Below are 12,587 nucleotides of genomic sequence, written 5' to 3' on the forward strand. Positions count from 1 at the left end.
GGGAAATAGTTATTATCCCAGTATTATTGATGAGAGGCTAGTAGATAATAACTTTCCCATAGTGTAATGGCATTTAACAAATAAGTAGAGTTGAGATTTTAACCTAGGACTGTAGTCTGGAAAACACGGGATCTCTGTATAAATTTTGAAGGTAAAATGATTGAAGGGAGGGAGTTGATCTAATTGCAAGTCTTTGAAAAAATGACTTATAAGCACAGTGTGTGTGTGTGTGTGTGTGTGTGTGCGTGTGCACACGTGTGAGTGTGCACATGCATGCCACACATATAGGAGTGAATGTTTTCATCACAGCGGGAAGAATTGAAATTATGAATTTATTTCACTCAGGCATTCCTCTAAAGAAAAAAAAAACTATTTGTCAGTAAGGGAAATGGAATATTTTTGTGAAATACAAAGATGTAGTCTTTTGAAATAAAGATCATCTTACCTACACACTCTTTCTTCTTATATTTCAGTACTATGTGCATTTTTGTGTCCACTGTTCAAATGTAATGATATGGGACAAAAATTATACAGCAAAATCAAGTCAGTTCTGCTGAAACTAGATTTTGGAATCGGAGAATATATTAATCAGAAGAAACGTGAGAGAGCTGGTAGGTAAAGTTTGACTTTTAGATTTCATGCATTAAATGAGACATCAGTGGGTTATTTATTATGAAATCACGTTTGGTACATTTCAGGTGCTTTAGCTTTTTACTACATATTATCGCAGAAACTAATCCCCCCCACCCCATGTAACACAGCTTTTTCCTGTTTAGACTTTCATTCTTTCCTGAAACTTATAAGAAATTGACTTTTTAATCTAAATCATCAGGGGAGGAAGAAGAGGATTCAGCCATTCTATATGATTTACGTTCTTTAAACTGTTTTATTTTGGGGTGGGCTATTGCAAATCAAAAATGGCACAGGTAGGACTAAGAGTGTGGGAGCTATATAAGAGGAATTGAAAGAATAGGGGAAGGAAAAGAAGATACATAGAGGAAAAACCGGTGTGATCTATTTTCACTTTTTAAGTTGGCTTATGACCTTACAGAGTCTCAAAGTATAGCAAGCATCACAACGTCCTGGAGGGCTCATTAAAGCATAGATTGCTGGCCTACCCCACAATTTCTGATTCTGTTGGTCTGAGTAGGGGCCTGAGAATTTACTTTTTAAAAAAGTTCCCAGTGATGCTGATGCTGCTGGTTCAGGGACCACACTTTGAGAAAGCACCGATATGGACCATTTCCCTTGGAAATCAGACATTTGCAAATACGCGAAGCTTGTTAGTGCAAACATTTAATTCTATGGAAGCGCTGGAGAATATGACTGTGGGGGAGCATGTGTAATGGATAAAATACACTATGTCTACGCCGGCCGGGAAACTGAAAGCTTCCAAACTTTTTCTCAACAGAAGCAGACAAAGAAAAAAGTCACAAAGATGACAGTGAATTAGACTTTTCAGCTCTTTGTCCTAAGGTATTTTCTGTTTAGTTTTCAATTTGTTCTTGTGTGGTTTGACTGTAAATTTATTTATAAGCTCTAATGCTGTACGGTTTTCCTAATAGACTCCTCCTATTTCTCTAAGATGATTGAACAGTTCTGAAAGGAAAATGCTCATCTGGTTTTTATTTACTGATATTTTTGGCGTTAGTATGGAATTTTCAAAAGATTTCCCACAGACGTTTAAAATGTGCCACTGGTATTTATATCAACACAGATTAGCCTCACTGTGGCTGCCAAAGAGTTGTCTGTTTCTGACACGGACGTTTCCGAGGTGACCTGGACTGACAACGGGACCTTCAACCTTTCAGAAGGGTACACTCCACAGACAGATACTTCCGACGGTATGCTCACATTTCTAGATGCTCTTTTTCTCGTTACGCATGCACACAGAAAGGTTTAACTGTCAATTGCCATAAACGAAATGGGGCATATCCTGTACAATGGAATATCACTTGGCTCTCAAAATGAAGTACCGACACATGCTACAACATGGATGGACCTTGAACACATGACCATGCTGTGAAAGGAGCCAGACACACAAGTCTGCATGTTGTGTAACTCCATTTATATGAAATGTGCAGAGTAAGCGAACCCATATAGACGGAAGGTAGACGAGGGGCTGCTGGGGGCGGGGGAAGAGGGAATTAGTGTGATCAGCATGAGTTGCGTTTTGGAGGGATGAGAATGTTCTAGAGTTACATGGTGGTGATGGTTGTACAGGTCTGTGAATGTATTAAAAACCACTGACCTGTACACTTTAAAAAGGTGAATTTTGTGGTATGTGAATTATATCTCAAAGCGATTTTTTGAGTATGAATAAAAAATCAAAGCAAGTCAATGTCAAAAAATTCTGCCTCTATTTCGAAAACAAGTATTTACAGTGAACAAAATTAAGTTCTAAAATGTCTGGTGACGTTGTTTATAGCAATAATGGACGGAGGGGAAAAGAGAAGCGAATCCCACATACCCAAGCTCGTCCTCGTTAAAAGGGGCCGAGCATAGAGGGCGAGGTCCCCAAATCCAGAGCTGACTCCAGGGTTTCTCATGTTTTTCTTCAAAGTTAGTTAAAAAAATTTAAACACTTAATTTTAAGTTCAATTTAAAATAAATAGACAACTCTTCTACAGTAACTTTTGTTAAGTCTCATTGGATTATTTTAAGTCGTCACATCTCACATACTGAAGATGTGAGCAGATTATAATGGAAGATTATAAATGAATTGTTTTGTATGTATTTTTAGAAGCAAGAACACACATTCTTTTTCTGGAGGAAGGCAGGAGACTGTGCAGTGTCTGATAGGAGACAGGTGTGAGGATCAGGAGACCCAACTTTAGTCTTACCTTTGTCATTACTGTGTGACCTAGAACAGGTGATGAAATTTTTGTGGACCTCAGTTTCCTCATCTTTAAAGTGCAGCATTCGAACAAGAGGATCGTTAAAATCCACTCAAGCTAAATGTCTACCAGACTAGGATAACACTTTGTTCTCAAGCATCCCAGCTCAGATTTACATAACAAAAGGGCAACAATAAACCAACCCACGCATGATGCTTTTCAGTAATTGAATTGAAGATTTCAAATCATTACTGTAAAGAGTTAACCATTATACTGAAAGATTTTCTATGAAAAATGAAAAACTATAAATCACCATCTGCCTGCTAACCTGGCATTGCTTTCAAATGTCCCAAATCTTAAAATGTTCGTGTGTGTGTGCGTGCGTGTGTGTGTGTGTGTGTATGTGTGTATTCAAGAGACGATTTTGATTAAAATGGTTTGGTCAATATCAGCTCTATTTATGGAATGTTTCCATGACCTCTGAGGTCACAAGTGGAATGGAAGGAGCAATGACTTCTGATTCATTGCTTTCAACAAACACAGGTTACAGATACTTGTGATTCTCTGTAGGTGAAAATAGTCCACATATACTATACTGGATTCTGTGAAAACCTCCAATTGAAATATTCTTTATTTTGTCATCATACGTATCTACATTAGCTTAAGCTATTTCCCTTCCTAGGAGCAAGGTGAAATTGTTTATGGTGAACATTTAAACTGTAGTCAAAGCCTCAAGCTAACATTAGACCGGTTAAATATTATCATTACGTACACTGTCTCATGCTTACGAGGAAAGTTAAAGACGTAGGAGGAACACGGGGTATTTGTGCACCTGTGGACAGGTAGTGTCCCAGATTTAGGAGGGGTCCAATACGTGGCTAAGTTGCTTTAAGCCGAACCTAGAGGCTAGGTGAATGTTAAGGTTGCCTGAGGATTCAGATTAAAATAGGATGCCTTTGAGACAGCTATTTTATTTCCAATATGTAATAGTGTTTAAACATGAACTTCTGTTATACATTTCACAGATCTTGACCGACCCATTGAGGAAGTTTTCTCGCGAGAACTTTCAGATTTTCCATCTCTAGAAAACGGCATGGGAACAAATGATGAAGATGAATTAAGCCTTGGCTTACCCACTGAGCTCAAGAGAAAAAAGGAACAGCTGGACAGCAGTCTCAGACCGAGCAAAGAGAGGCAATCAGCAGATGGTCTCACCCTTCCTCTGAGCAGTGACCAAACCTTTCAGTTGATGAGCAATCTAGCCGGGGACGTCATCACAGCTGCAGTGACTGCTGCTATCAAGGACCAGTTAGATGGTGCACAGCAAGCCCTTTCTCAGGCTGCACCAAGCCCAGGAGAGGACACAGACACTGAAGAAGGTGATGACTTTGAACTCCTTGATCAGTCAGAGCTTGAGCAAATTGAGAGTGAATTGGGACTTTCACAAGACCAGGAAGCAGAAGCGCAGCAAAATAAGAAGTCTTCAGGCTTCCTTTCAAATCTACTCGGAGGCCATTAGTCTGGGAATCAGCTTGTACAACAGAGCACAGATAAACTACCAAAAAATTTCAAACAAGTAAAAAAAAAAAAAAAAGGAAAAAAGTGTTTTTGGAACTGTGAGCTTTACTGACTAGTTTTTTTGTCTTATTTTCCCTTCTGCAGTGAATTAATTGGATATATATCAGCTGACACTGCTAGATTGATATTTCCGATAGTTTTTTATGTAATAAGCATGGAAATGAAATATATATATATACAGTTGACCCTTCAAACAAATGGGTTTGAACTGTACGGGTCCACTTATTTGTGGATTACTTTCAATAAATACTATAACTGTATTTTTCTCTTATGATTTTTTAAAATGACATTTTCATTTTTCTAGCTTTATTATAAGAATACAGTATATAATACATATATAAAATATGTGTTAATCGACTGTTTATGTTATCGGTAAGGCTTCTGATCAATGGTAGGCTATTAGTAGTTAAGTTTTTGGGGAGTCAAAAGATACATGCAAATTTTTAACTGCACGGGGGGTCGGTACCCCTAAGTCCCGCATTGTTCAAGGGTCAACTGTATATATATAGACATGAATACGAGAGGTTGTTTTTAAAGCAAAAAGAAAACACCAAATTATTGAGCTCCTCCATAAGTATTTCTTACTTTTTTCTTTACAATTAATTTTTCAAGCATGCAAAAACAGTTTATTGTAACTCACTGAAATATTAACAATTGTGAATACATGCTGTATCAGCTCCTCTGTTCCTAATACTTAGAAACCGTTAAAAAATTTTGGTTGATTTTGGTGTAAAAAGACAAATATTATCAAGGCCTCCTTATTTAAAGGACTTTAGGAAATATCATAATTAATTTCCTAGGAAAAATTTAAAAATATATTTAACTCCTTTGGATAGGCTGATACATTTCCATGTTATTTCTGCTGTTACAGACTTAGACTTACTTGTAAATGGCATGCTCCATTGACTGCCAGCTCTAGTCTTGCATTGGGTGGTATTAACCCATAGAAAGCAAGTAATTATATATCACGTAGATGGTGGTTTTGATGTAAACAGAGATTGAGCTGTGTTTTGTTGCTCAATTGTCATATATTTGTAATAGAGATATTGTGAGTACAGATCTAGTCTTACCTGCCCAGACTTAGGTTAAGCCCTCATCTTTCATATAGTGTCATAAGAAAAGTCTCTTAAAATCATGCACCTAGTTCCTGGTATGTTCTGTGAGTGATGTAGTCATCAGCAGTAGAGAAACAATAACTGTTTTTGTAGTCTGTATAGATTCTCCTACAGGAGAACACCTCGCTTGGCTTTAAAGTGTATTTATTTGCCATTGAAGTTTAAATAGTTCATCTGTTTTTCATTGGGAAGCTGGAATATATTTTCCCTTTATTTTAAACTATTTAGATGACCTTTAAGTAACCAAATTTGACTTAGGTTTTTAACAAAGGACTAAAGAGCAGAAATCAAGCTAATTTTGTTTTTGCGATACAACTTTTAATAGTGTTGAGGGACCATGTCAGCAACTACCAATAATCTCTTCAATCGTTGGGTACAGCTGGCATTTCTACAGGCGCATCCAGACATCTGAGACCCTTAGAAAGGAAGGATAATCCAATAATACAAGAAATCTGTGGTCCCCTCCCTTCATCTTATCCCTTTCATTTCTAAAGATTAATTGTAGGTAATCTGATGTTTTAATGTAGCATCTCTTATTTATTTTTTCTTTCTGAGGTATTAAAATATCTAGACTGAATTTTGCCAAATGTTAAAGGGGGAGAGGTTACTGAAGAGTTTGAACGCTTGCTTTTTTTGTGATTGACTATGCTTATATGTCATTAGTGCCTCATGACTGTGTTTGATGTCCTTTATTGATACAAAGTGAGCCTGTGCCTTCATTATCTTGCCCATTTTGGTACAAATGAAAACCTGGTGTTAGATCTATGAACTGTGTGGGTCTGGGAGGAATATACCTGAATTCTATTCAATAAGTTTCTGGACATGAAGAAAAATACAGTCACATATTTATAAAATAGTTGTTACCAGGATTCTTTCTTTTATGTGTATGATTTTTCATTTTAAAAATATTCTTGGCCATTAAGTCAAAAAGTTTAAAGGTCATTTCTGTTTCTTCACTGAGGGGAAAAGAAGTTTAATAATCCAAGTTATGAAAGAATGTGTTACAATCACTCAAAAGCTTACAAGAAAAGATAAACCAAGAGTTGATGGTATGAACAACATGCTAGAATCAAATGCTATAAACTATGATATAAAAGAGGCTTAAGGATGGGGAAGGGATGAGGATAGGGTAAGGTAGAAAAATGTGTTACCTGCACTGTGGAGGAGACCTACCAGCTCTCTATGGACATGGACAGTAACATTATATATAACCATTTATATACTTCAATATCATTTGTTCAAGAGTATATGAGATTACAAATTTACACAATGCATTAATGGTATTCTTAAACAAACAGGGATGTCAAAGGTTTTTCGTGTGTGTGTGTGTGTGTGTGTGTGTGTGTATGTGTGTGTAATTATATACAATCTTATTTCTGATTTTACATATAATCTTATTTCTGATTTTAAGATAGTAACAGTAAACCCTAAATAGTAAACAGATCCAGTGCAGTAGGGGACTATATAGCGCTTACCATGAATATATATGTCATTAAAATTTGAAGCATGGATTTTTTTTAAATCGTAGAGTTGTAGAAAAATGTTTTGCTCACTTCCTGTAAGAAATACTGAAAAATCATACAATGGAAATAGCATACATTGACCATGTATTTTCATCTGAAACAATAACGCAAGGCCCAAGATCGAGCTTGCTTTGGAAGGTCAACCCAGGGTTAAATCAGTGTTTATATTCTCATTCTAAAATATCCTTGCTTTTTTCTTGCTCTAAAAATCTTCAAAAGTGATTTTAAAAAAATGCCTCTCCCCAGTTTAGTTTTAGGAAAAGAAACTTTTATAAGATTTTGCAATTGACAAACATCTTCCACATATTTAGGCATCTCACTCTAATATTTGATGTATAAATTTCTTCCTTTATAGAAGTGGCGAATGGCAGCATACTACTGAGTTTGGCTAGAAGCAAATCTACATTGAAAAAAGTGACTTAAACGTTTTCCTTTTTTGTTTATAATTTAGATTGATGTAGTTCTTTACACTACTCCAGCTATGAGATTGAAGTTATTCAGAAAACCCTTACTGAAGTGTCATCATGATGAAGTTAGAAAGTCCCAGAACTATATTTCTGTGTATTATTCCTCCATTTCCACGGCAGCATTTCAGTTAGGATGGAATGCTGGAAATAGTCTTCTCATATAATGATGTTTTGAAAATGAATGGAGAAAAAAAAGTGTCTGAAAACACTTTTGGGGTAAAAAAGCTGTATAAAACCAAGATAGTGATTTTTTTCCTGCCTGTGTTTCACCTTTTTAAATATTAAATATTAAGCCATCTTTTTAAATATTAAAACAAAATAAGTACCTGCTTACAAGAAAACTCTAAGTTTCTTTTAATGGGCCTAGCTCTATATTGGCCTTATAATCCAATAAATGCTGTGTAATAAAAGGAAAAAGCTTTGCAGAAATGTCTATTATTTCAGTTGACTCTGGACCATGTGTGAGGTTTTACACTAGGCATTTTTAATGGTTCTAACACTTACTGGCTTTTGGACTCTGAGTCAATCACCTAAATCCCTGCACGTTTTCTTCATCTATAAAATTAAGCTTAGCACCTACCTCATAGTGTTATGAGGATTAAGTATCTAAAACTGGGGTTGGCAAACTATTTTTGTATGGAATACTAGCTAAAGATCATCTTTACATTTTTAAACAATTGAAAAAAATCAGAATATTTCATGATGTGTGAAAAAGATATGAAATTCAAAATTCAGCATCCATAAATTAAGTTTTATTAGAACATGCCACACTCATTTATGTACTACCTATGGCTGCTTTCATGCTAAACAGCAGAAAACTTGAATGGTTGTGACAGAGAACAAAGGCCTACAAAGCCTAAAATACTTATGATCTGGCCCTTTATAGGAAAAGTTTGTCAACCCTTGATCTATTACATAGAAAACACTCAATTGCCGTTAGGATCACATGTAATCTTCATGACTCTACAATTAAGTGCTATTAAGAGCATTTTTCTGGACAGGGTTAAATAAAGTCTTCAAAGTCACATAGCTAGTAAAGGGTAAAGTCAGTTTGACCCCAAAGCCCATTCTCTAATATGTCACATTAGCTAATGTTTTAAAAAACACATTAAGAATGATTACAATTTTATATAGTTTAATATAACTCCACCAAATAGTAAAGATTAATTTTATTTTCTTTTTTCTTTTTTCAAAGAATCCAGAAACCATCTGATCTATACATTTTAAATGCTGTAATAACCAGGTTTTTCTATAAATTCCAATTCCTTGTTAATTTAAGAACAAAACTTTGCATATCTAGATATCCAAAAACTAAGAGGCAGTAAATGTTTTAAAATTGTTTTTACTGAAAATCATAACTGAACATTTTTAATTCATAGAAATTTTAAACCATTTAATAAATGCATGTTAGTTTTATATTCCATATTTGTTTCCCCCCAAAAGTTAAGCTCCACAAACCCAATCCCCATTAGTTTTCCTTTTAAAAACCAAGTTGCCACTGCACTATAGGAATGTGAAAAGTAGCAAACCTGTCACAAGCGAATATTGTGATCACTGTATCAACTGACTTGAAGGTGATTAACTTTTAAAATTTTATTATCAAAAAATTAACATCCCAACGTCTTCCAAGACTGAAAAGGAACCACATTGTTACCGGTACTGTTACTTTTACAGTATGTACCATAACAGCTATATGGTGATTGTTTTCAAATTTAAATTTTTTATCATGGGTGGGCAGTCTCAGTTTAAATCCCTCAGTAGAATGATTAATTTGGTAGTAAACATTTTAAATAATATTGTCAGTAGAGATTAGATACATGAATATAGTACTCTGGATATGCTATGGAAAATTTAACTCAAAGGTTGCTTAGTCAATCGGCTTGCATTTACCAAGGACCTATAGGCTATAAACCTGCTCCTTCCTGGTATTTTTCCAATCAATTCCAGCTACTGCAGCTGGATCTAGTGAAGACTCAATTCTATTTCTGATGCCAACATAAAGTGAAATGCTTTTTGAGTCCCTACTGTTTACCAAATGAAGAATGAACGGCAAACTCTAGAATTCAACCCTTTACCCAATGATACTTTAAATATTTTCGTCTTATTTTCTCTTCTTTACATGTATCCTATGCTGCACCCAAACTAGACATATTATTGCTAGATATGTTCCTTATTTTCCTTCCCCCAGTATTTCTTCTGATCCCTTTTTCCACTTGCCGTTCTCAATATACCCTCCTTCAGGACCCATCTGAAATGTCAACTCCTTAATGAAAACTTATCTGATCTAATTGATATTTCTCTAAAGACTCATTGCTCTTTTCTTTGTATTTCATTTTACTTGACCCCACCTTTATTGTATTAGTTGTGTATTTCTTACCATTCATAACAAATCCCCAAAATGAATTTAATTCATTAATTTAGTACCAGTTGAATATTGTAAAGGATGGGTAATGTTGTAACTTATAATAAATATATGTTTGGTCCTCCACCCATTCTTGGCACAGAGCTCCTAAAACCTTAGGAATTTCCTAAGTGTCTTTTTGTTATCTTAATGAGGTGACCTTTGAAAAGCCCTAGGTATCCTAGCCAAGAGTGTGGGGTACCCAGACTCCACAGGGACAGAGCTCTGGTGTTTGGGACGCTTCTGGACTTCTAGCTTTTCTTTTGTATCCTTCAATGTCCTTTGTAATAAACCAGTAATCTAGTAAATAAACTGGTTTCCTGAGTTCTGTGAGCTGTTCTAGCAAATTAATCTAATTTGAGAAGGGGATCGTGGGAACCACCAATTACAACCAGTAGGTAAGAAGCACAAAACTACTACTTGTGGGGTCTGATGCTATCTCCAGGTAGAGTGCAAGGATTAAGCTTTTCCAACTGGTGTTGGAAAATTGCTTGGTGGCATGGAAAAAACACATATTGGCGATAGGAAGAATGGGGGAAAGGTTACGGGAAATAATGGAAACCAGTCGAGGGAATTTAAATCTTGTGGGCAACAGACAATCATTCTTGTACAGAACAAGTGACATAAAAGGAACAATGGTTTAGGAAAAGTAGTCTGATTATCTCTACTGTAGGGTAGAGTATGAGGCAAGAACGGGCTATCCGGGAGACAGCAGAAGAGCAGCACATTGGAAATAATATGGTGGAAAGGCATTTGGGCAGAAACCTTAAAAGGAAGCAAGCCAGCAAAAACATTCCAAGCAGAAGACTTAGTATCAACAAAAGATGCTTGCTTAGCCTTTGAGGGGAACATCAACAGTTTCAATGTGGCTGAAGTGGGCTGAGCAGAGAGGGGAAGGGGTGTGGCAGGAGGTCCGAGGTAGGGAGAGGTATGAGTGCTGGCAGATCATATAAGGCCTCCCAGAATCAGAAGTGTTTTAGTCCATTTAAGTTGCTATAGCAAATACCACAGACTGCATGGCCTATAAACAACACATTTACTTCTCACAGTTCTGGAGGCTGGAAGTCTGAGATCAGGATACCAGCTTGGTCTGGTGGGGACCCTCATCCTGGTCAGACTTCTCATTGTATCCTCTTCTGGGTCTCTTTGAAAAAAGCACTAATCTCATTATAAGGGCTCATCCCTCCTGACCTAATCACCTCCCAGAGGCCCCACCTCCTAACAATACTACCTTGGGTATTAGGTTTTATTATTTATTTATTTATTTATTCATTCATTCATTCATTTATGCCTACAGCACCTGGTCTTCCTAGGTAGTCTCCCATCCAAGTACTAACCAGGCTCAACCCTGCTTAGCTTCCGAGATCAGGCACGCGGTTTGTTCAGGGTGGCATGGCTGTAGACCATGGGCTATTGCTCCACTGGGGTGCCAACCCAGGACCTTCTGCGTGTAAAACAGACATGCTAACTGCTACACTATGGACCATGTCCGTATTAGGTTTTTTAACATGAATTTTTGTGTGTGTAGCAGGGAGCACATTCAGACCACAGTATTAAGATATTTGAATATTATTCTGAGTCAGGGGAAACTACTGGCGGTTCTGAGCAAGAACAATGTTGACTTGACCTAGATTTTTAAAAATGTCTCTCTTCCTTGGTGTTAAGGGCCCCTTGGATCCCGAACATGCAGTGTTAGGTTCTGGACCAGCACTGAGTGGTTTAACCAGGATGTGCAAAAACTCATAAACCTTTAACATTCACGTTTCTTGTAGAATGTACTGCTACATATGAGGCCACAGAGTTAACTGAGCACACGAAAGGAGGCTAGTCCGAATTGAGATGTGCTGTTAATTGTAAAATACATACTGGAGATCCAAGATTTAGTAGCAACAAACAAATGTGAAATTTCTCATTAAATCTTTTGGATTAATTATCATGTTGAAATGATAATATATTGGATATACTGGGTTAAATCAAACATATCAATCTTACCTCTTTTCGTTTAATATAATTCAAGCTATATATGCCATCTTAAGTCGAATAGACCAGGTGCTATTCGACTTAAGATGGCATATATAGCTTGAATTGTATTTTTATTGGGCAGAGACATGGCTGGCTCTAAACTCCCAGCTGGCATTTTTTTCCTTTAAGAGTTTCAGATGCGCTCTCGGGTTTCTTGTGAATTTCCTCAGGCTCAGGCCTGAGCCTCCGGTGTCCCTGGACTCCAGCCGGCTGGGTGGGCCGATCCGCGGCCTAAACATCAGCCCTCGCTTTCCTGACACCTAATCGCGGGGCGGAAAAGGCGCAGCGCGGGGACTTCCTTAAAGCTGTGACTGTCGCGCGGCCCCCTCAGGCCACTCTCAGGGTCCTCCCGGTCCGGAAGCCACCCTAAGCGCCCCTCACTCCCTGCTCTCGCAGCGGCCGCCTTAACCACGTCACATCGCCCTCCTAAACCACGAAAGAAATTAACAGGGAAGTCGCGGAGGTCTACCATCGTCACCTACCTTGGTGGATTCAATCAAAACTCCACCTCTGAGGATGCAATCAACACCACCTTGGGCTGATCCAATCAACACCTACCTTAGGCCGACTAGGCGGGGCATAGTTAGCGGATGGCATCCCTCGCCTTCCCTGGCCTCTCATTGGAAGGGGCGCGGGCTGAGGGG

The 12,587-nt window shown here is 37.4% G+C and overlaps 1 protein-coding gene and 1 pseudogene across 3 annotated transcripts in view; one reads left to right on the plus strand and one right to left on the minus strand.

The window, feature by feature from the left end:
• The window catches only part of RETREG1 (reticulophagy regulator 1), an 84,602-nt gene extending 78,218 nt beyond the window's left edge, over positions 1–6,384 (plus strand). For 2 of the 3 annotated variants that reach the window (XM_011364105.2, XM_011364103.2), the window contains exons 5-7: positions 1,412–1,476; positions 1,718–1,844; positions 3,863–6,384. In XM_011364105.2, the coding sequence (XP_011362407.2) occupies positions 1,412–1,476; positions 1,718–1,844; positions 3,863–4,356 (686 nt within the window). In that variant the 3' untranslated portion in view covers positions 4,357–6,384. The remainder of the gene's footprint in view (positions 1–1,411; positions 1,477–1,717; positions 1,845–3,862) is intronic. The other variant, XM_011364102.2, reaches the window with a different exon arrangement.
• A 4,825-nt stretch (positions 6,385–11,209) lies between these two features.
• Positions 11,210–11,325, minus strand: LOC111742450 (annotated as a pseudogene).
• Positions 11,326–12,587: the final 1,262 nt, after the last annotated feature.

The sequence above is a fragment of the Pteropus vampyrus genome, unplaced genomic scaffold, assembly GCF_000151845.1.
Source record: "Pteropus vampyrus isolate Shadow unplaced genomic scaffold, Pvam_2.0 Scaffold94, whole genome shotgun sequence".
Taxonomy (NCBI): domain Eukaryota; kingdom Metazoa; phylum Chordata; class Mammalia; order Chiroptera; family Pteropodidae; genus Pteropus; species Pteropus vampyrus.